Source organism: Mesoplodon mirus (assembly GCF_964341445.2).
Source record: "Mesoplodon mirus genome assembly, chromosome: 11".
Classification (NCBI taxonomy): domain Eukaryota; kingdom Metazoa; phylum Chordata; class Mammalia; order Artiodactyla; family Ziphiidae; genus Mesoplodon; species Mesoplodon mirus.
In genome coordinates this window covers 96,669,265-96,693,184 of record NC_138987.1, presented here as the reverse complement: position 1 = coordinate 96,693,184, position 23,920 = coordinate 96,669,265, and the positions used below count along the sequence as shown (strand labels likewise).

The 23,920-nt window shown below is 51.3% G+C and overlaps 1 protein-coding gene across 18 annotated transcripts; it reads right to left on the bottom strand.

Annotated features, from left to right (window-relative positions):
• Nucleotides 1-1,626: 1,626 nt before the first annotated feature.
• On the bottom strand, nucleotides 1,627-21,722 carry ZNF384 (zinc finger protein 384). Of its 18 annotated transcripts, none has more exons than XM_082635532.1 (16): nucleotides 21,278-21,527; nucleotides 20,309-20,368; nucleotides 15,986-16,093; nucleotides 15,422-15,509; nucleotides 14,868-14,919; nucleotides 14,159-14,212; nucleotides 13,851-13,921; nucleotides 13,324-13,561; nucleotides 13,040-13,087; nucleotides 12,504-12,837; nucleotides 11,568-11,660; nucleotides 7,805-8,029; nucleotides 6,923-7,105; nucleotides 5,351-5,429; nucleotides 4,416-4,574; nucleotides 1,629-3,850 (listed from the first exon to the last, which is right to left on the bottom strand). In XM_082635532.1, exons 7-16 carry the CDS (start codon nucleotides 13,914-13,916, stop codon nucleotides 3,467-3,469), a joined length of 1,809 nt encoding a protein of 602 aa, XP_082491658.1. In that variant the 5' UTR covers nucleotides 13,917-13,921; nucleotides 14,159-14,212; nucleotides 14,868-14,919; nucleotides 15,422-15,509; nucleotides 15,986-16,093; nucleotides 20,309-20,368; nucleotides 21,278-21,527; the 3' UTR covers nucleotides 1,629-3,466. The 18 variants fall into 18 exon arrangements, with proteins under 18 accessions (XP_082491641.1, XP_082491658.1, XP_082491642.1 ...); XM_082635516.1 differs by having other exon boundaries at nucleotides 14,163-14,212; XM_082635530.1 differs by lacking the exon at nucleotides 14,159-14,212.
• Between the last annotated feature and the right edge of the window lie 2,198 nt (nucleotides 21,723-23,920).

Genomic DNA, 23,920 nt, shown 5'->3' with positions numbered 1-23,920 from the left:
AGCGCTCCTACCCGGCCTGGAGCCCTTCCGCCCTCACGAGGGTAACTTCCGCCCTCACGAGACGAACTTCCGGTCTGAGTACAGGGCTCGCGGAGTCGCCTTCGCCTGGCGCAGACACTAGTCCGTGGCGGGTCGGCCGGGTGCGGGGCCGGCGGCGGTAGCCGCCGCGGCCGAGGGCGCCATTTTGCGTCCTCGCTCAAACTTCCATCCCCTCCAGGACGGGGACGTGCGGGCGTGAGAGCAAGGAAACCTGTCTCTTTGGGCTTTCAGTCCACAAAGAGTCCTGCTCAGCAGCTGGGGAATGTGAATCGGCCCCTTGGCGTAATGTGAAGCTGGCGACGAGGGCAGGTGCCTTCTCCCGAGTCGCTAGTTTCTTAGGAAGTTGAGGAGGCGCCTGGCGGTGCGAGGTTTAAATCCTCCCCGTTTCTGTTCACTCGCGCGAACACCAGCTCCCCAGGATTATGTTTTAACGTGGAAACAATTGATTATTTATAAACTCTACTTATACATACAAAGAACTACTCACACAATAAAGCTGCGACTCTCCACACCTTGTGTCAGGGTTCCTGTCACTTGAGGACGTTCTCGCTTGTAAAGTGACGGGGTGCTTCCGGCCTTGCCCTCCTGTTTGTCTCCCTTTTTATTCGAGTTTGTGTACGATGTTAACTGGCACCATAATTCTGAAAGGATTGGGGCACGGAGCTGTCACAACGGGGCCAGTTGGATGCCCACTATCACCCTGGTCCGCGACATCACAGCGACAACTACGCTCCTCGTCCGGATGGAAAGCCACCAAGTGCACGACAGGCCGCCACCACACCAGGGACGCAGAACTCAACGCCCAGAGCCGGAGAGTGTAAGACAGTTTTGGAGATCATTGTCACCCCAAATCACGCGTTCTTAATAATAAGTATTAATGTCACATGGCAGGTTTTGGTGTTTTTTTTTTTTTGACTGTGCCGCGGCTCGCGGGTTGTTCCCCGACCAGGGAGTTAAGCCGGGTGGCGGCAGTGAGAGCCCAAGACCCTAACCACTAGGCAACCAGGGAACGCCCACGTGGCAGGTTTTCGGTGAAACATTTCAGCCACATAATTTAGCTCAAACATGTAAAAAAGGGCAAGGTGAAACCCCAGGTTTACTACTGAGCAGGTGGTAGACAGAGCAATAGAACCTAGAAGACGTCCCTCTAATTGCAAGCGGCAGGCCCTTGGATAATTTAATCTCCGTGCCTGTTTCCTTCTCTATCAAATGCCTGGAACACTGCGCACTTCATAGGGTTGTTGCTGTTGAAGTGCGAGGGTACCCTTCAAAGGAGGCGCTGGTTGTAATACCTGTGATGAAGGTAGGGCTCTCAATGTCAATTCAACAGTTGGTGAGAACAGGAGGGAAAGTAGTAAATATGCAGGAAACACGCACTGCACGTTTGGTCATATGTGATACAGTCGTTAGTGTCACACCACAGACTGAGACTATTTTGGATGCCCACACAAGAGCCCGAGCCCTGAGCTCAGAGGTGTTATTTCATTGCCTATCCACACGCCACCAGCTAACGAGCGTGGCCGCCCAGCAGCCCCACACAGGATGGCCACGTTGTCAGACGTGGGAGCTTTGTCACAACTTTTTCAGGGCTTAAAGATTTTTAGTTTTCAGAAAGGAATCTTGGAGGTGATCTGGCCCAATCCCTTCGTCTAACAGCTGAAGCAGCACTGCGGCCCACGCTGGCGGACGGGGGAGCCAGGGCGCAGGTCCGGGTTTCCCGCCCATACTCTACCCCTCAACTACAACTGTCCTGTTTCTTTCTTCTATCCCGGTTACGGGTTCCACCACTGGAAACCTCTGGTTTTAGGTGCCACAGGATATGCCAGCTGGAATCAGCACTGAGCCCACGGATGCTCTGGCAGCAGCGCAGGTCCTTCCAGGAGGCCGTGCTTCCGTTTCCTGGATAGGGAGAGCTTCGAGGTATCTTGTTAACGCACGACTGAAACCCTGCTCCTACACCTTAGGCGACGCAGTCCTCACAGCAGGATTTGTGTGTAGGAAACCCTCATAAACCAAGGTTTCACTTCAGAAATTTCAAAGTTGTGCCCTTCTATGGCCAGGGATACACACACAGCCCCATCACACAGCATTCGTCCTTACCGTTTGCACACTCTACTGTAAATCCTTAGTACTCGCCTTGAACATCTCCCCAAATAGCTGTTTCCCACGCTTACACTCACATCAGTAGCTCCACTGCCTCTGATCCTTTTACACGAATTTATTTCTATACAAGGTTCTAAAAACACCCCTTGGTTTTGTACATAAGTTTTTCTTTTTTTCCTCATTTTAAATTACTTTATAACAACTGGTTTCCTGATTTTTTTTTTCCATTTTCTCTTTTCTCTGAAATCTGCCGTGATTTAAAAAAAAAAAAAAAAAAAGACGAAAGGAAATAAAAATGCCATTGGCCAGAAGACAGGGTGGAGAAAAACAAAAGGGACAAAAATAAACAAAACATCAAATATGAAAATTCTCAGAGATAATGCATTTATAAACACAGAAATGGTTACAACAAAGATGGCCGTGATGAGTGGGTATATATATATTTATATATATATATTTATATATAAATCCGTGTCCGGCAACTGACCGCGGCACCTAGGGAGCTAAGTCCAGTCCTTGCATCTGCCCCGAACTCTCCCTTCTCTGCAGCCCCCTTATTGTGGGGTTTCATAAAGAACCCGCAGCTCCTTAGGCTGGGGACGGGGAGACTGAGCACAGGGCCTCGGCTGGCAGAGAAGGGGCGAGGCTCCAAGGAAAACCATAACCCACACTTCTAAGCCACCGTCGGCCATTCTGGGGATCTCCGGCCCCTTGGGGACCACATCTTGGCCCTTGCCCCTTTACAAATAAAGGGGGTCTGACCCGCCCCAGACCTCCCTCCAGCATCAGGTAGGAAGTGAAGTGAGATCGTGAGGGGAAGAAAACGGCTCCCAGGGACAGGGGCACGGGAGGAGCCCCTGTTCCTTTGCAGGCAAGAACAGAACGGGAGGCTGCTTGCATTTAGGGCTCCCTCCTCTGTGCCGTCTGGGAGTGCCAGCCTCTAGTCCTCTGTCAGCCCGAGCTTGGAGGATTACGAGGGTGAGGAGAGAGTAAGTGCCCACGCTGGAAAAGTCTCTATGAGGTCATAGCAAACCCCTCCCCTGAGCACCAACCCCCAATGTTAAAAGCTACGCTTAGGCGGGAGGCTGCTGGATCACGCGACCAGCTCAGAACCCCTCTGCCATTCGGGAGGGCTGACGTCCCTTCGGAAGAGGAGCTGAGACAATAAGGATGGCATCCTGTGAGAGAAGGCCATGCCTGAGGCCCAAGGAGATGGAGCCGTGGCCTGTCAAGGAAGAAGAGGACTTTTCCCACCAGGAGGAGCTGGAGGAAGAAGGGACCAGAGCCTCTCTCCCCTCTCCCCGGGGGACGGCAGCACAGGTCTCTACGAGCTGGCCAGGTGCTCGACCTGGATGGTGCTGGTGCTGACGGTGAGGCAGATGTCCTTGCGGTGCTCCGCCGTCTTATAGGGGGTCAGGTCGAAGGAGCACGGGGGCGGGGGATTGGGGTTGCTGTCCCCGCCACCCCCGCCCTGGGGGGCCGCCCCCGGGGACTGGAAGTGCGGAGGCTGTGGCGGCTGCTGCTGTGGCTGCTGCGAAGCCTGGGAGGCCTGGGCCTGGGCCTGTGCTTGGGCCTGCGCTTGAGCCTGGGCCTGGGCCTGGGCCTGGGCCTGGGCCTGGGCCACTGCCGCCGCCGCCGCCGCCGCCTGCACCTGCTGCTGGAGATCAGGAGGGTTGTGTTTGCGCATGTGCTTCATCAGGTACGTTTCCTGAGGGGGATGGAAGAGGGGTTGAGGGAAGAAAGAGGAGGAAGGAAGCTCCCTGTAACCAGCACCCTGGGCTGTTACCTTGAACAGAACGACGCTTATACAGAGGTGCTCTAGAGCCACGCAGGTTCTCCCCATGAGCCACTCTCAGTGCTTGCACCGGGTGGACAAGGCGGAGACCTTTAGGGTAACCGTGGGCATTCAACTGGCACAGGGAAAGCTATCACTTTCTCAAAGATCTCTGAATGGAACAACCTGACCACCTTTTTCTGGAGTCTAATGGAAAACATCTAACTGAAATCTCTCGTCTCTCACAATTTCAAGACGCTGTCTTTTGTCCTATGTCTAAGTAAAATGAAGAATCACTGCTGAGCAGTCGCTATAGGCTTAAGGGACCAGGCATCCCCCAAACTCCTCAGCTCTGGGTCTTTTCAATTTCTGTTCTCTTTACTGATCCTGGCAAGTTGGAGCAAGGGATGGATGGGGTGTATTCACTGCGGCAGCTCTTTATCGGAAAGGCGGGGGGAAGCCGCTGGCAGGGGAGGGGAGGGGGGCTCCGAGTGCTCACCGACGTGTACGCCCGGCTGCAGATGGTGCAGGTGTACACCTTGGCATGCTTCACCGTGTGCGTGGACAGGTGCACCTCCAGCGAGGTTGCGTCTGTGTACGCCCGGTGACAGTTGTGGCACTTGAAGGGTTTATCTTTGTTGTGCTGCCGCCTGTGGGACTGAGAAAATAAGGAGAAATCAGGGCGGGTGCGCCAGACTCTGCCCTCCTGCCTCCTTGACCTCAATGGAAAGCCCTGGGCTGGGTGCCAGGCCTCCTGGGTTCTCTTCCGTCCGAAGGCAGCAGAAATGGCTGCAAATGAAATTTCAGGCGCTACCAGCTAAGGGAAGCAGCATCCTGCAGGATCCTTGAAGTCAGAATGGCGGCTACGCCTGGTCCCACTAGTCCAGTGGTTCTCAAAGGGAGGCATGGGGATTGCCAGGGAACACCAAGACCTTTTCAGGGGGCCCACAAGGTCAAAACTATTTTCAAAATAGTAATAATTATAAGGCGGCACTGTGTGCCTTTTCACTCTCATTCTTCCATGACTATACAGACATTACGTGATGTGTAATATCGTAAAGACTGAACGCAGCAGGTAAGAGAATCTCTCCATCTTCTAGTAAGCCAGACCTTAGAGAAACGTGCGTAAACATAAAGCAATGCCGTTCTTCTCACTAAACTTCTTTTTGCGGGGAGGGAGGTTAAGAGATATGTTATTTATGTTAATGTACAATGGGGTTTGTTATTTTTAAACAAATTACTAAATAGTTTTTCAGTTTCTTAATGTCTATGTAATTAGGTGTTACCCACATCAATGAAAGCTCGTTGGGTTCCCCAGTGACTGTTAAGAACATAAAGCATCCTGAAAAAGTTTGAGAACCACTGTACTAGTCAAACGGCACTGTGACCCCAAGTCTTAGACTCAAGGCCTCGTGTGGAGGGTGGAACACCTACCTGCAGGTTGGAGAGCTGTGTGAAGGCTTTCTCGCAGCCCGGGTGTGCACATTTGTACGGCCTATCCCCGGTGTGGATTCTGCACAGGATGAGAGAAGAAGAAAGGGGAAGGACATCAGCAAGGCCGCTCAGGGATCAGCGCCTTAACAGGCCTCCTCTGGGAGCAGAGGGTGGGTCTCCAGGAGACGCCGGCTCAGGCCAGCGGGCCCGACTGCTGCTCGCTGCCCGCACCACTCCGCTCAAGCTGGGCTCCTGTCTGCTGGGGGAGGGCCGGGGGCTTGGCAGCCAAGGCGCAGGGAGGCCACGATCTGGCAGCCAAGGCAGCTCCTACAGTCACCGGCCCTCACGAGAGTTCAGAAACGTGAGATAAACACACGGCGAGAAAAAAGAAACACATAACACTTCTCCCTTGGCCCCCAACATACAGCCAGAAAGTACCCCTTCAGCCTTAGCACCGATCCCAGAGAAAGTCCTGGGGTCAAAGCAAAGCACAGAGTTATGCGAACCGTGAAGGGCGGCAGCAACCTCGATGCTGGTGGAAGCTCCTCGGGGCTTTTCCCAGCTCAGCCCCTCACGGCAGGAAACGCCTAGTTTACTACTGATCTGACCTCCTTCCAAACACTATAGGGCCCTCTGCTGAGACGAGCCAAGGACTTGAGGGTTGGCAGACCCCCTGCTCCTCGGCAGGTACTTCAGAAGCATCTCTGTGACCAGGTGCTTTTCGAGATCCCGGGTATAAAATCCTGAAAGCCTCGCAGGACACGTCTCCTTGTGAGGAAAGCCCGATTCCTCCTCTTTGAGAAGCGAGCTGTCGGACCGCTTTAAGGGGGATCACCACCTCCGGAAGCAGCCGGGAGAGGAGGCCTGTAGCCAGCAGGAGTCCGGACTCCAGCTCAACTTGAGACCCCGCCGAAGGAGACCATCAGCTCTTCCGGGAGGCGGGCTCACCTCCGAGCCACTCCAGGTTCACGGGACGAGGTGCGCATCCTTACGGAGCAGGAGCGTTTCCGTCTCACGTGCCGGTTCTCTGTGAGCGCTGACGCTGCGCCTTGTTCTCTCCTGTAGCCCAGACGCCCCTCGGAGCCTTGCTTGGTGCCGCAGGTGTCGCTGGGTTGGTACCCAGCTGGGGTCTGATTCTACCTCCTCCCGTTCATAATCGGTGCCCTAAGGGCTAGAGGGATGGTCTTCTCCAACCAAGTGGCCCTGCTTCGGCATCGAGGAGAGAATCTTGCAGGATGCGTGCACACGTGTCTCCAGGGAGGGGATGAGGGCAGGAAACGTCGGCTCCGCTCCCAGTGAGTTCCCTCCTCCCTCGGATCAGGGAATGTCCCACAGTCACTGTGTCTCCTCGGCGCCGCTTCTGCCCCAGAAAGGCGCTCTGAGCGTCCACTTGCGTCTCCACTCTTGCTTGGTCTTCCTCCCAGATGCCAGCTGCGCTCTCCTCCGGCCAGCTCTCTCCTCCAGCCGGGTCTCTCCCCCGCCCCCCGCATGCGGGTTGTTGTGTGTGTCCGGGGCGGGGGTGGGGAGGGCATGCCAGCGGGGCGGGGGCAGTAGCCCGCCACTCTCCCTTACCGTGTGTGCTGCTGGAGGTGGGAGAGCTGGCGGAAGGCCTTCTGGCAGTAGGAACAGTTGTAGGGCTTGGCCCCCGAGTGGATACGGAGGTGCTGGGCCAGGTAGGAGGTGTTGGCGAAGGTCTTGGAGCAGTGCGGGCACTTGTGGGGCTTGATGGTCTCCGTGTGCATCTTGGAGTGGATCCTGCCGGAGAGGAGAGGAGGGAAGGGGGGAGGAGGGAGCGGTTCGACACCACGGGCTCGGCTCTCCGCTGGGTGAAATGATGTTGCTTGACGGATGAGAGCACCCCTCCTCCCTCCCCCACAAACCCGCGCCGGCCTGGAGAGGCTCGTGAAGAGGACACCCACATCTAGGTTGCTGCGGATCTTAAGTCGGTGGCTAGAATGGCAGTGAGATGATGAAGAGCTGCACCCCTGGCTCCTGTAACCTTAAAGATTTCGGTCTCGTCAGCCCTCTGCTTTGTGCCAAGGTCACACACTCACCACAGACACCCTGCTTGCAAACAGTAATTTGAACAAAGACCAACACCGCCTGTTCCCCATGGACCTGAGGTTGAATGCACACCTTGGCTCTGAACTGAAGCATATAGTAAAAGCAGGGCCTGCTCTGCAGAAGATTTCCAAACACAGACACAGAGAGAAGCCACACAAGTCGTTCCAGACTCTGGGACCGAGAGCACAATTTTCCAGGCACCACCCCCAAGCTGCGGGGGTACGGAGTTTAGTTTTCACAGACAGCAGTGGGAGAGAATCGAGGCTCCCAAACGGCAGAGTTGAAAGGGACAAAAGAAAACACGTGGAGAAAAGAGGAGGCGTGGGCCACGTGGCCTCGGGGTGAGGGGTCCACGGCAGGGAGCCGTGGGGAGACTGAGAGCAGCCTTACCGGGTGTGCTGCTGGAGGTGGGAGAGCTGGCGGAAGGACTTCTCACAGAAGTTACAACTGTAGGGCTTGGCCCCCGAGTGGATACGGATGTGCTGGGCCAGGTAGGAGCTGTTGGCGAACGTCTTGGAGCAGTGCGGGCACTTGTGGGGCTTGGTCTCGGTGTGTGACTTGGAGTGGATCTGCATCTCCGACTTCGAGTAGAACGTCAGGGAGCACATCCGGCACCTGGGCCAAGGGAGGGCAGCGGTTAGGACCCTGCCTGCCGAGAGGGCGTCGCTGAACCCGCCCCTCCGCTTCCAAAGATGCCGACCTATCTGATCTCTCCTCTGTTGCAGCGACAACGCGAGGCCCTCGAGAGGAGGAGCTCTATTTTATCTATCTTTACAGCCTGCACTTCTAATACAGCCCAACGCAAGTATTTAATAAGTGTTTGCTGAAACGCCTGGACTCCCTAAGTGTGTACATAAACAAGAATTCAACCAGGTAAGACAGGAAAAGTCTTATTACAGGCCCTGGGCTGACATGGCTTTCACCGGACCAGGAATATCACCTAACCTCTGTTTTCCTTCTGCCTGTAACTTGACCTCAGACTTCTGAAGAACCCCTCTCCCCAGTTTCCCGTGGAGAAAGTACACCCCTCAGGTAATCCTCAAGCTCCTGAGGGGACAATGAGGACAACCTGACTAGATTCCTCAGAGGACTTTTCTCCTGTCTCCTCAGATAACTGTCTTCTCTCAGATTTTCTCCTTTTTGCCAGTGATTTCTAGAGGGATGAGGTGAAGAATTAATCAGGGTTATTTGGAGGGGGCTTTCCCAAACCACACGTCCAGCCTCTGCTCTGGATCTGATGTTCCACCGACTCCCCCCATCCCCCGGCCCCCTAGCAATCAAGTGAGAATTACTTCTGCAATGAGCCAAGGTAACTGCTGGAGTGGGTTGTATCCCTCGAATATTAAGGAGAAAAAGACTGGCAAAATGCTGAGCTTCCCCGCTAAACCTCTCCTCTTTCCTAGCACAATGCCAGCACTTGGGGTTGACAACCGTATCATCTGAATACACTTTCATGCATCATCTGAGCTGGTAATCCTTCTTCCTGCTCTGATACTGCCCAACACTATCGAATAAGGAGGCCTGTGGGCAAGATAAGTCACAACCATTCAGACTTTACTGGGCGAAAGCTATCTATATGTGAGCTAGAACCCTATCACTCAAACAACTCACCAGCACACAATGTGGGCTGGTAGCAACGGCCGCAGCCTAGAAGCCAGGCAACTGGGGCAAGTCCCTCTTCTCTGGGTCCCCCCCAACTTCTCTCTCTAGGAGGGGCTTAGGATGGTGAAGGGTGACTTCTGCTTCTTTCCTGATCCCAAGAGAATATTAGAGAATAACTGAGATGCAGACTGAAAAGAACTCTGAGCTCCTCAGAGAAGAAGAGACCACTGTTACTTGGGGGTATTGTTCCTGTATTAATGCTTCCATTAAAAATCCAATCATTGAGGCCAATTTCTAGTTCTCTAGTCACTTGATAATACTGAAAGAAATCCGATTACCTGTTTACCAACCCCTGGCTGTTGTCGGGGATGCCCAACCATTGTGTGGGAGGGTAGGAGGTTCTGTTTATAGTTAGCAGGGTCCAAAGGACACAGCCAACGGAAGTCTGGACACCGGGGCTCTACTCAGGGTTCAGTTACAGGCTTGCTCATCAATCTAGACCTCAATTTTCTGGTCTGTAAAATGGAGAGATAAATAACTGCCCCCAAAAGGGCCAGCAAACACCCAGGATAGCCAATGGTAAGCCAAGCATTCTCTAACGATAAAACCGCGTTAATTTCAGCAGCACCAGAGCTGAGTGAGCTCACGGCACTATACATTTCACTAAAACTGAGGTTAGAAAACTAGACACGTTGTCACTTGGAGAGGAACTGCACCAGAGTTACAAAATAACTTCCCTCCACTAAGGTTTCTCAGACAGGTGGAATGATTTTAGCTCAAACCAAACCTCACGAGTTTGCCTGTCAAGGCTGAACACATAACTGCACCCCTTAACCTGAAATTAGTTATAGAAGAGAAAATAACCCTCTTCCTCAAAGTTTGCAACTAGAGAAGAATCTGCAAACCTTAAATTCATCAGTAATGGACTGGCAACACAATGAGCTGTCTCCAGAGGTGTGAGCGTAATAAGGACAATCGTAACGATAACATAATAATAACGGTAGTAACGGCTGCCACCTGTCGTTGCGCTGACACTGCCGGGCTCCAATCAGGTCCTTTAAACACATTGTTTCCGCTCCTTAAAACAACCCGGCAAGTACTATCCCTGTTCTACAGAAAGGAGCACAAAGGCTCAGAAAGGTAAAGCAGTTTGCCAAAGGGCGAACAGTGATTCAGTCTCACCTAACCTTAAGACTCCTCACACAGGAGGTATCCAGGGGGGAAGCTGGACCATCCTATCATCTGCCAGAAATGTTTAAACACGAAAACTACAGAGAAGCCAAATAAGTACAAGCCTAATGCAAGGTGTCAGGTGCTGGGAAAGAAACCCGATTAGGAGAGCTGTGGCAGTGGGCAGTGGCCGTGTCGCTGGGCGCACAGCTCCAGGGGGCACCATTCACACCCGACACCACAAGGGTGCTCCCTTGGAGGCATGCAGGGCAATGGCCTTGGTTACAGGAACCGCTTTGAAGTGAATTATCAACCCTTTTTTCCCTAAGATGTTCAAAAACACTTTCAGATACTCTGATTTTCCCTGAGAACATTTCCACAGGATAGATGAGGGCCATGATTGGTCTTCAAATTTTACTAGAAATAAGTGGACTTGCCCAGAGCAAAAGAACGCAGTTCCCCCAATACCCAGTCAAATGCCACAGACCACAGGGATGGATGTGGTTGACCCACAGCTGCCATCGAAACGGGGATTCTTCATGATTAAAAAGATTCCTTTGGAACCTCAGTTCTGGGTTTCTCAAGAAATTCCGTTTACCTATAACATAATCAGTGCCCCTTAAATTCAGAGTTCTCTTTAGTCACCTGGAGGTAGTGTGTGGAAAGTCCTATCAGGGCTGCCCTCCAATTGTACATTCACATTTCTTTACACGTGCACAGTGTGGGAAATCCAGAAATAGCTTTAATGTGGGTCCGGAAGACAAAGAGAGAGAAACCTTGGCAGAACCAGAGGACACTGATCCACGTGAAGGGCCCTACAGAGTGTCAGGGAGCCCTCCCACCGTTCCTGCAACAACCGGTCTTGTTCAGGCGTAGCTCCATGTCACAATGACCTCACTTTAAGCCAACACATAAAAATCCAAATTTCGACAAAATAAATTTAAAAGGGATTTTCATTTCATGGAATGTATGATACCTTTACATGAACCAAACTTGTCAACTACCTTTATAATATGGTATGATGTAAGCATTGCTCAGGAACACTTTTACTGTATAAAGTGGGCTACACCTGTAATAATAAAGCTGCAGTGAACTTCCAGATTATAAGCTGGAATTCTGCAGTGCTCAATACTTTCTGCACAGCAACACTCCCCTCATTTTGACTTACAAAGACGGATTTAAACGCTCTGAACTCTCCATGGTAGACGTGTACAACACAAGAAAGTAAATGCTAAATGATGACTATTTCTCATCTCTTTCGAAGTTCCCAACATTTCAAATCTCATTTGATATATACTCCCAACAACTGGGAGGCATAAACAGAATTCTCCCCATTTTACAGATGAGGAAACTGAGGCCCAGAGAGGGGAAAAGGACTTGCCCAGGGTCACACAGCAAGTTCGTGGTGGAGCCGGGAACTGAATCCATGAGCCCAAGGCTCTGTCCATTTCCTGTGCCGCAGTTCCCTTCGCTCCTAAAATGGGAACAACATTGCCCATCTCGGTACACTAAGGACAGACCCAGTCTCCCAGCCATGCACATCTACCCGTCTGCGTCAAAGCTGTGACGGTGGTTATTCCACTCTGTACACTGGGACCAGACTCCCCAAACCCACTAGGGCCCTTGACAGTTCTCAAGGGGATTAAAAGATTTCCACCTTTCAAAGGGCAGGGAGTTTAGATATGTAATTATTTTTGTATAGTACCACATGCAAGTATGCTTATAATGCTTTTTGGCAACGGACGACTTAAAGGAAGTGGAGGATCAAAAGAACTTCCATGAATGAGAAAGTGAGCAAACAGCCATTTCACAAGCATATATTCCACAGGGGGGAAGGGGAGGTATCCTAATCGTTCCACCTTTTTATACAGACCCCTCCCATCATCCCAACCATGCAGGGTCAGGCAGGCTCAATGCTCAAATACGGCCCAAGAACCGGTGGATAGCACACCGGTTAAGGTTAGGGGCTTACCAGAAATGTTTCTTGAAAAAATAGGAATGGAAAATGTAGAAACCAAAAAGGAGCTGGAGACAAGAGTCTCAAACCCAGTCTAAAGCCTCATTACAAGAAAGAAATTCCATTACGTCACCCCAAAATAAGTCAATGCTGAAGACCTCAAAAAAGGAAGGGGTGAAATGGGTCTGCATCCTGGGGAAGAGGAGCCAGAGAGGGGCCAGAAGCTCCACCTTCCTACCCCTCAACAGAACACCTGACATGCACGTGGATCTGAGGTGGAAGCCGCCAGAGCGCAGAGCCCAATGGGGGCAGGGAAGCTGAGAGCGCCGCACCCCATCCTGCCCCGGCTCTGATCCTTACCTGTAGGTCTTGCCATCTTTCTGATGGTCATCGTCATCCTCAGGGGAGAGGACGTAAGGGTCGTTCATCTCGGGCAGCCCCGATTCCAGCATCCGCTTCTTCTTTCGGCCCCGGGGGGGCTTGGCGGCCACAGTGCCACCGCCACCGCCGCCGCCGCCTCCTTCCTCTGTTAGGGTCGAGGCTACCTTCTTAGAGAGGTCAGGGACCACCTGCAGGGCTTGTGAGCCAGGGGGAAGAGCTGAGACAATCATGGGAGCCGAAATGGGGAAGGTCTGAGCTGACGAGGCTGTGGTCACGAGGGAGCCTGAGGGGGATGTGATAACCAAGCCGGGACCTAGGATTGTGAGAAAAAGGAGATGGTGTCATGTTGCCCAGTCCTGATCCTAGCCCTACGTCATTTTCCCCAGATCATTGTCTATTTAACCCCTCACCACCGCCCCCCCGCCCAGAGTATACAGGAAACCCCAAACCCTGTAGAAAAACAGTGGTCTCCTAACCCCTGTCCCCACCCCGCCCCCAGTAACAGTGAGATTTACCCCTTGATTGACTCCCTTCTCTTCTCCACCTCTGAGAACAGGAGACGCCTTGATTCAGAGAAGGAAAGAATGTCACCTCCTCAAAGGCAGGGACCGCATCTTCTACTTCTTTGTATCGCCCACAATGCCTAGCGCATTGCTAGGCACACAGTAGGCACTTAATAAGAATCTGATTGAGTAATCAAACACATATCCCACTCCCCATGTCCTTGGCGCCCTCCAGCCTGGGGTACTGATCGTGGAAGATCAACACCTCAGATTGGAGAAGAGCGGAGGGTGCTCACCAGCGGTCATCAGTCCTGTCGACGGCACAGGGACCACCGTGATATTCTGGGTAACGGACGCCTGGCTATGTGGGGTCAGCTGGTCTGACTTGGACTCTGTGTCCATGCTGATGCCCGAGGGCAGGGACACCGAGGCAGGCACTGTCAGCAAGGTGGGGTAGTGGGGCGGAGCCAGCCCACAGCCCTTCTCCGGCAACAGCTGGTCCTTCATCTTGTTGATGAACATCGTGTTCTCAATCTGAAAGAAAAGGAACGGGACAGTGGCCTCTGAGGGAGAGTCCCGAGGCTGTCCGCTCCCTCGGCACCTTGCACTGTCCATCCTCTGTGGGGACCGAAAGGCGGGTGGTTAATATCTGTGCTTCCAGAGAGAAGCTGAACAGAAACACTGTGTAATTCTCAACGATGGGGGGCCTGGTGAAACAGCATGGGAGTTATCTTGCTTCAGTGTCCACGGTAATAGGACTTGCTACTCAGGGCTGAGAAAAGTACCCAGTGGAGCAGAAGTAAAAAAACCAAACACCACGTACCTGTCCTGAGACCGTGGGGATGGAAGGCCAGAAGTACGGGTTAGAGTTGAAGTGAGATTCTTCCATTCTACCTGAAGAAGGGAACGAGACCACATCACACTCAGGAACCATCTGACGCAGCTGAGCAAGGGGGAGGGGGCGCTGAGGAGCTCCGGGTCTCTTCCCACAGGGCTGGGAGTGAGTAGTCAAGGCCTCAGGATCGAGCATATTAGTCCCTCTGGTCAGAGCCACTCCCCACTACATCCCCATCCAACAGAGGCTATCGCAGTTCAGATGCTGGTGAAAGAACGTACGCACATCTCATTTACCCACACAATGTTTCCTGTACCCCAAATAAACAGAATTGGTATTTCTTTCTTTGGCTGACAAAAAGAGAAATTGAAGTCATGAGAGAGGAAGGCATGGACCCAAGGTCCACACAAAGCAGATCACCAATCGGCTTGAAAACAGCCAGGGTACCTATCATTGTTCCTCTCCTTTCATCCCTCAAATCCATCTTCCTTGAAATAAAAAATTTCAAGGGTTCCAACGGACATGTCTATCGTTCCCTGTAGCCTGAAAAGGTTCTAGGCCAGAATACAAAATGTCCAAGAGAATTAAAGAATGAAATTGGCGAGAATCAGAATCAAGGTCTTTGGGGTACCAGATGATATCTGGGGACCACGCCCCATGGATCCCACCAAGGTCTAAGAACATCTGTGATGCTGCACTGGGTACCACACACACTGGACTGAGCAGTAAGGACCTAGGAGTTAACCAGTTTTAAAAGGGGTTCTAGGGAATTTCCTGGCGGTCCAGTGGTTAGGAATCTGCGCTTTCACTGCCGAGGGCTCGGGTTCAATCCCTGGTCGGGGGACTAGGATCCTGCAAGCCACATGGCACGGCCAGAAAAAAAAGGGGGACTGTTTCTAGCACCAGCACCCCAGATCTCCACCTAAAGGGATTTAGAACAGGGACAATGGTGGGTCAGAACACACACACATTACCAGACTCCTCTGTAGTTCTCAAACACTATACCTCTAAGAGTTCAAGCTCTCCTCTGTACGCTGACGACAAGCAAGCTTAAAACCTGGGGAGGGAAGCATAAGGAGCAAGAAAAGGAATCCCTGAGAATCTCGGTGCAAGTCACAGATGGGTCCGGAACCCAGGCAGCCCGCCACTCATTTTCACACTCTGATCGCTTCTCCTAACAAGGCTTAATGGCAGGCTATTGGTCCGGAGTAGCTTCCCAAAAGCCTGGACCAAGAGAGATCCAGGCTGGCAGAAGGCAGGTGAAGCCGGAGGAGGACACCGGTGGGAAGGGGAAGTGAGGAGGAGAGAGAGTAAACATTAACACCGCGGTGCTGCTCTGGGCCAAGAGCGGCCAGGCTCCAGGAGGGGCAGGAGGACTCACGGGACGCTGTGACTTGTAGCCTGGTCACACACATGGTCCCACTGAGGACATGCTGGAGGCGGACACCAGGGATTCTAAGAGATGGGTGGGTAGACTGGGCAGAGAAACTGGGTCTCAAGCAGTGACTAAGGAAACCAGGAAAGTTCTTCAGCAAAGGAGGTGAAGCAAAAGATCTCACTCTAAATGTAATGGTGTTCCTGGTCCTTCTCCAGAAGTCTCATCACATTTTTTGCTCTATTGAACAACACTCTGAATTTTCATAAAACCTATAAAGGGAAGCAGAACTGAATTTCAGCCTATTTTACTCCAAAAGTAGCAAAGTAGAGCAAGCAAATCTGTGGCTACCACAGCTTCACACAAATGAGACTCAACTTTAAATGCCCTGAGGGTCAGGCACAGACAAATCCTGCTTCCCGAGTTATAAACACAGTAAAACCAGACACTCTCCACAGGGGTGCCACCCAGTTCCCTGCCAGCTTTATAAAGGGCCTTGAGCCTCAGGCCCTCCGTAGGCAATGGACGTTGAGAAACAGCGAGATCACAGTGTAAGGGGACCCGATCTAGCCCGGCTTTGGGGGAGGCAGGGGCCACATCCTGAACTGCCCCCAAGCTCTAACACAGGACCCATCACCCAGTAGGGAATTCCATACTTGGTGAACCAACTGGCAGCAGCCTACGCGTACGGACCCTGAAAGCCAAGCCAAGGGCTCCGACTGGGACCCCCAGCCCCCGTCCCTCTAACCTTCTAGCTGAGAGGCATGAAATCGACAAGGGTGATGGCTGTGGTGGAAACGCAGTAGAGAGTCAGGCTGGAGAGTAAAGGAAAGGAGGATCTAATCATGATATCCCCCTAAAGAGACAAGGAAGTAAACGCATTACGGATGTGAGAATTTAGGAGGGAGGAACTGAGAGCCTGAAAATAAGGCTGCCCTCAGGATCCTGGCGAACAAGCCTCCTCCCCCGGCCCAAACTACATCCATTCTCAGTGTCCTGCCGGGGGCTCAGGGGAAGCAGCTTCTGAGTCAAACATGGCCTGTAGGTTGTGACAAACGGGCACGAAGTGACTTGGAGGACAATATCACCACCACCATCAGCACCTATTAAGAGCCCACTGTGTTCAAGGTACTGTTCTGAGCACTTTACAACCACCACACCATTTAATCCCACAACAATTCTATGAAGCAGGATAGTGCAATCCCTATTTTTCTTTCTTCTTTCTCTTTAAAAAACATTTTACTGAAATATAGTTGATTTATAATGTTGTGTTACCCATTTTTCAAACGAGGAAACTGGAGGCAAACAGTAAATAGCAGAACAGGGATCTGAACCCAGGACCAAAGAGCAAGCTAGAAAAGGGTCCTACAAGAGGCCAGCTTAAGTACGTGCTCTCTGATGCTGGGGCTTGATTCACAAATCAAAATTTAGACTATTTCCAGAAATGGACTATATACTTTTCAGGTAGTTCTCAATAAATACTTTCAGCAATGAAGTTTTCAGGGAATCCCCTGGTGGTCCGGTGGTTAGGACTCCACACTTTCACTGCCAAGGGCCCAGGGGTTCAATCCCTGGTCAGGGAAGTAATATCCCACAAGCCACAGCATGGCTGCCAAAAAAAAAAAAGCAAACACCAAAAACGAAGTTTTCAATGACAGCAAAATGCAGTGAAAGATGATATTCTCTGTCCACATCCAGTGAAACCTCACCTGGCCACCAAAATAACTGATTTTAGAATGATAGGGTCTGAATTAAAAGGTCAGACTGTCCGGAAGGGGTAAATAGAAGAAAAGGCCCCCCCACCTCCCTGGATACCCAGTCTCTCAGTCTGCTTTGGTTCTTAAAAGAACAAAGCTGAAGATCAGAACCACAGCTGCTCCTAGGACAAAATGATAAACGTGTCTGTGGGCTCCTGATAAATACATCCGCCCAAAAGGGGGTGCACGGGGAGCCCTGCTTGCCCAACTGGAAGCAATATCTGCCTGCAGGATGACACCGGAGAAAGGGTCAACTGTTCTGAGGCCAGAATGTGATGTAAATGGCGCCCCCTGGGGTTGTGTCACAGGGCGCCCTGGCACCAGCTCACTCAAATACCTGCCAACTGTGGTTTTACCACTTCTCCTTTCAACTCTCTATCACGCATGGAGGAACGCCCACCAAACCATCCTGACATCCAGGTACGTACATATGAACATTCTTAAAACCCGAAGAAAGTAATGGTATTACAGGGAAACTTCATCTCTACACAGAGCGCCAGTTTTCTTTTGTTTGTTTGTTTTATATTTTGGCCGCGCCGCGTATCTTGCGGGATGTCAGTTCCCCGACCAGGGATAGAACCCAGACCACGGTAGTGACAACACCGAATCCTAACCACTAGGCCACCAAGGAACTCCCCACAGAGCATCAGTTTTGATGATTATGCCAACATATTAAAAACAAACCAGAAGGGGCTTACCCTAGACTGGGAAGGAAGAGGTAGGCTTCTATTACAGCCCCAAAGCTCAGGAAAGAAGGAAAAACACAGTAGGTGGAAAGATGATGTTGGCAGATTGAAAATCTGGGTTCTAATTCCAACTTTACTACCGCACCATGCCTCTGCTGCTCTCCAATAAGAAGGGACGTTTACTATAATTAAGTTGGACAGCATTTTCCTTTCAAGAGGTTCAGGAACTACATACTCCTTTTCCAATCTCAAAAGAAATCTTGGAAGACTGAGAAGGTGAAGAAAAAGGACAATATTAAGTTACGTCCATGAAACACATAGGAGGACTTGAACTCTTGCACCAGACCTTTGTCCATCTGTCCGTCCTTCCCCAGTGCTACCAGCCATCCAGGGATAAAGACATCACTGCCTCCAGCATTGCAGTTTTCGTAGCAGTGCTGAAGACCACCACTTCTTTCCTGGTACTTACAATTTTTACATTTTTTCCTCCCAAAATAAAGCATGGTTTTCTTTTCTCAAGAAAATAACATTGTCTCACACAACCAACCTTTAGGAAATCATGAAATACACCAACCCAATTTAGTAGCCAGAGGATGGACCAAGGAATCAAGGCTTTCAGAATCTAGGTTTACGCCCTACATCAGTAAATGACTCTCAGTAATTTATGACTCTCCTAAATTTCTACCTGGGTAGAGGATGGAAGAGTATAAAACCCCTAAAAAATTCATAAGGCACATGGAATTGAGATGGAGACAACACACAGAAGAAAAAGAATAAAATGCTCAAAGTACTCCTGAGGAGAGTTAGAGAAATACTTCCATGTGATGAGGACTATTAGTGACAATTAGTAGAAATTACACGGAGACCACATAATTATAAAGGAACTACCCAAAAGTATTAGATCTATAACCCCCAGCTTACTAATCACCAACTAGAAGCACTAACAAGAAAGAGAGATGCAAAGAACAATCAACTCAAATTCAACTGCAGAAAGAACTTGAGGGGCTTCCCTGGTGGCGCAGTGTTTAAGAATCCACCTGCCAATGCAGGGGACGCGGGTTCGTGCCCCGGTCCGGGAAGATCCCACATGCTGCGGAGCAAATAAGCCCGTGCACCACAACTACTGAGCCTGCGCTCTAGAGCCCGCGAGCCACAACTACTGAAGCCCGCGTGCCTAGAGCCCGTGCTCCGCAACAAGAGAAGCCACCACAATGAGAAGCCCACACACTGCAACGAAGAGCAGCCCCGGCTCGCCGCAACTAGAGAAAGCCCGCGCGCAGCAACGAAGAGCCAACGCAGTCAAAACTAAAAAAATTAATTAATTAAGAAAAAGAAAAAAGGAAGGAACTTGACACATGGATCTCAGACACTTTATTGAAAAAAACTGTTCCAGAATGCACAACTGCAGAAAGGTTGCAATGTTAGCTAAGGACTTGAAGTGAGGAAACACACAGGACCATTCTTCCTCGGTTAGGAAACAAATCTTTTTCTCAGGTCCTAAGGGCATTCAAGAAGGGCCATCCCAATAGGATCTGGGGACTTCCTACTGTGAACTCTCCCAAGTACAAAATAACTGAGAACAGGTTTATCCCAATTCTATTGGGAAAGACCATCACACCATACTCAAAGAGACCAACAGGACCACTACCACCACAAAGCTGGCAATCTGAGCCAGCACCTTGTACCCTGGGCACCACTGGACCACTGTACCTGCACCCTGCAGGAAGAACGCCATAGTGGTTCCCCATGCCCTGCCCGTTCCACTATTAACTGACGGATCTGCGCACTGTGAGGCAGGAAAGAAAAAACCAAAGAAAAAAAGTCTGGAGAAGAGGGAATATGCACCTAATAGTTAATCACCAACTTGGCTCAGAAACCTATGGGGAATAAATTTCATAAACCAGCCTGGAATTGGTTCTCAGAAGACACCTCTAAGATTATAAGCTCTGAACTCAAACTGCTGGGTCGACATATTGTCATTTTCAGGCAACCTAAAACTCAATCACCATCAAACCTCATATTCTGAATTCTTCCAGAGCTACTTCTGAAGTCTACTCCATACAGTTTTATCCATTTTACTTCGAACTACCCACGAATCAGTTTTTTCCCCCAAACTTCACCCTGCCATGTCAAATTCAAGTAACATCACACCACGGATTCTAATCACTCACCAGGTCCACTCCAAACACCGATGCAACGTTAAGGATACAAACTCCACTCTAAACTCAGTTCTGCTTGTTCCAAACACGGGAAAGCAATTCCATTAGCTATGCCACAAAGGCTACACTGGCAACTAGGGCCCATTTATCTCCAAAGCAGAATAAGTTTCTCCTTTGGACACAATGCAACACTGCTTAGTGAGTTCACTTGAGCATTTCACAACTCATTCTTGTTGAGGACTGGTGGGAATGGAAGGTGATGGGGTACAGTGCCAACTTTCTGCACAAAACTTCCTGGGTATCCTCAAGAGATAAATACGAAGAGGCCGATTTTTCTCCCACAGCAAACACTAGTATTACAGTTGCTATTACTTGAACAATTCTGTCACGCTGTCCGCAAAAGGGCCATTTGATTATGACCCCTTCGCCCCCCAAAACTGGAAAAGCCATTAACCCCAAATTGTCTTACCCTCTCTCTCTCTTCCTCCTGTCGTCTTATTCCTTGTCCTTTCCAGGGCTCCTGAACTTTCTGTAAACAAATTGTCTGGGTTACAGGGGCCGGTAAGGGTGCAGCCACCGGAGAACTGTGGAGAACCTCAGGAATTCTTTGACCATCGGCACTCAGTCCAGAAGGCAGGCGGACCCCCGACCAACGATCCAAAGATACAAGGATAGAACAACAGGAGTGCAGGGCCACCCCCTATGTGGATACAAGGGAAATACATCCAATTCCCAGCAACTAAGATGAACTCTACCACCAGTGTGTGGGGTCCACCCCTGGGCTCAGACACTGGTTCTTCTTGGTCCCCCCGGGGCCGCAGGTAACCGGGGGCGGGGGCGGGGGTGTGTGGGGATGGTTAGAGAACAGAAGAGCTGGAAGAAGAGAAGCGTCCCTGCCTCCCAAGCATTGGCTCAGAAGGCAAAGCTGAGGACCCGGGGGGGATGCACAAGCCCTTGTGTCAGGCACAGTGCCAGTTCAGGCCCAGGCACTTCCTCTGGCCTCCCCCCCCCCCCGCCGCGAGGACTTCGCCCCTGCCTACCCAAGGCCCTGCGCCAAGAAGTACCTCCCTCAGCCCGCACAGTGGTCTAGCTACTGGAGACCCCGGCTGTCCCCCAAACACCTTCGCTGTCCTGAGACAGCCCCTGGGCGCCTTCTCCTGAGGTCGCCCACCACCCCTTCCTCTAAGACCCTTCTTTGGGACGCCCCTCCTTCCTCTCCAGGGAGCTGAACTCTGCCACCCACCAGACAGACACCCGCCCCCTAAACCCCCCCATTCCTCCCCATCGCCCGCTCCTCCACAACCACTTCCGGTTCCGGGACGGACACACGTACAGTCCCATCGTGGACCCCCCCCTTCCCCGCCCCCCGCCAAGGAAAAGGGGAGGGGGAAGGAGCAGAGAGCTCGGCGCGCGCCGGCTGCAGCGGCGCTAGACTCACCCGGCGGCGACGGCTGCGGCGGCGCCAGAGCCGGAGCCAGAGAGCGGGAGGGGCGGCGTTTGCTGGGAAGGAGGGAGCCGAGTGCGGTGGGAGGACCCGGAGAGGACGAGGGGAGGAGGATAGCGCCAGGCGAGCGCGCGGGCACGCACTTTAGGCGCGAGGCAGACCCACACACTCACACGCACGGATCGTGCGCGAGACACCCGCAGGGCGGGGGCGCTAGGCAGTGGGTGGCCCCCTCCCTCCCTCCCTCCCCTAACACTCACCCGGAAGTGGTGCCGCAGCTCGTGCTCCCGAGAACCCCGATTCCTCCACGCCCCCTCCCTCCCTCCCCCCACTGGCTCGGAGTTGAGCCGCGGCTGAGAGAAGGCGGGAGCGCCGGAAACGAAAAGGGGGGAGGGAGGGAAATAGCAATGTTGGGGGGGCGGCAATGGGGAAAGGGGGGGTGAAAATGCAAAGGTCGAGTCACTTCCGGGAGCAGCTAGAGCACATCCGGCGCGGTTAGCGCTCAAGCATACTCAGGGCGGAAGTTACGACAAGTAGGGGCGGAAGTAGCTTCTGCCCGGGGACGCGGTAGACCCTCCAGGGATGTGACGCCACAGCGGAAGTGAAGGTGGGTTCTGCTAAGGGCAGGAGGCGAACCTTCACGACTGCGGTTCCGGGCTTCCGGAAGGGACTTTAGGGGAAGTGGGCGGGTGGAAACGCGACAGGTTCATGAATTATGCATCAAGGTACGAGGGGCGGCATGGATTCTTAAAAGTCGGGTCCTGGTTCCCTTCCCCCAAGGGGGCGATAGGCAGACGTAGGGAGTTACCATTCTTTTTTCTTACATACTCTCAAGAATGTCTCAATGATTTGAATATGAAAGAAAGGAAAAGGATGTGTCAGTAGTTTTCTGAGGTCCCTCCTTAGGCCCAAAGCGTGACTAATAACCCCTCCCAGGCCTCAGAATCCGACCCCTGCCTAACCACACCCCTTACTCTCTTTGCTTTGGTCTCTAAGTTCTTGTGGCCCTCTTCCACATCTTTATCTCCTACTCACCCGGCTTTACTTTTACATATAGCACTCACCTCTACCTGATTCTATATTGGATGTTGGATTCTATATTCTATGTTGGATGTCCTCCTCTTCTCACTGGAATATCAGCCCCACGAGGGCAAGGACTCTGAGTTGTTCGCTGCTGTATCCTCAGAGCCTGGCACTTAGTAAGCAGTTGGTAAACGTTTGTTGCATCAATGAACAATTAATGTGAACTTTTTCAGGAAGCCTTCCTTGATTGCTCCAACGGTCTCGTTCTCCGAATTTCCACAGCATTTAGTCCGTACCTTTTTTTTTTTTTGTCTGTTTTAACTATTTCATATATGTGACTCTTAAGCAAGTTTGTCAGCAACTCGGGAGAAACTGTTTCATACATGGTACCCTCCCACTGCTTTGCTGAGCACACAGTAGATGCTAAATAAATACATGCTATTTGAGTAAATGAATGCTGCCACCAGCTTGTCCCAGATCTGACCAGAATCCCTCTGGGCTCAGCTCTATTTTGAGTGAAACAGAATCAAAGTGCCTCCTATTAACAGTAATAGTTCCTTGCTTAGAGATCAAAATAACCCGGATAGGAATAACTGTAATGCCAAATTTTACATATAATGAACATAAGACTCTGAAGACTTAAGTGATTTTTCCCAAGGTCACAGCTTCCCCAGGAAGTAGCAAAAGACACCTAAAAATAAAAATTCCAATTAATTGTTTAAATAGAAGGTATGTATTTGTATCTTTTTAAAAGCATCCGCTCTCTTTATCACATTTTGGGACTCTGTAACCTGTCTGTGTCAACGCAATAGTGACACAATAGGATAAGGGTCTTAAGGGCGCAGATGTGACCAGACGTAGTTGCTGTATGGGTTAGAGATCGATGATTTGAGAAACCTTGACTTTGGGGGCAGAGATAGAAAAGTGGGAGCAAAATGGTGGTAATCACTGTAAGTCCTGGTTCTCTTTCTGTTCTTCTCCTGTTTACAATAACTGGCACCCCCCGGGGCCTCGGTGTCTCCAATTGTCAACCCTGCTGCTGCCCTTGCTATAAGAAGCAAGTTTTAGTGCTTTGAACTCCTTAGAGAAAAGCTTTAGAGAGATAAATGTGGGGCGTAGGGGGAGGAGGGCTGTTAATTTTAGCCTGGGGTTTTCCAGCTGGCACACTGTTTCCATCTTGAATCACTTCCACACCCTGAGCTCTGCCTGGGAGATCCCTCCTCCTGGGGGCTTCCCCACTCCCTGGTTTGGTCTGAGCCACAATGGTAATCATTCCAGAAAAATGCTTAAGAGAAGCTTGGCTTAGTCATTTGATGCACAGCTCAGGAGGCAAAGAAAGCATAGAGATGAGAGATGCTGGTCCCAGTAGTGATGGGTGGCCTCCAAGAAGCAAAGGGGTAGTATGGCCACCGTTTGTGTTCTTGGTCTGTGACTAAGCAGTGACTGTTTTGCCACTTGGAGCCTTCTGAGGACCTCCCGAGGCCCCATAGTTTCAGTTTCAACACTACATGAGATAAAGTTAGGATCCTTCCCCAGGGCCTCCTGACTCTTCCTGGTTAGCATAACAATGGGATTTAGTTTGGGATCATTCGTTTAGGACAACTCAAAGACTCG

Excerpts from the sequence above, each read along its gene's own strand:
- ZNF384 (XM_082635520.1), bottom strand. The coding sequence starts at position 13,916 with ATGGAAGAATCTCACTTCAACTCTAACCCGTACTTCTGGCCTTCCATC. Across the intron at positions 11,661-12,503 it reads AAAGATGGCAAGACCTACAG|GAGCGAAGGGAACTGCGGCA; the intron begins GTAAGGATCAGA and ends TTCCCATTTTAG. Across the intron at positions 3,851-4,415 it reads GCAGCCGGGCGTACACGTCG|GAAACGTACCTGATGAAGCA; the intron begins GTGAGCACTCGG and ends CATCCCCCTCAG.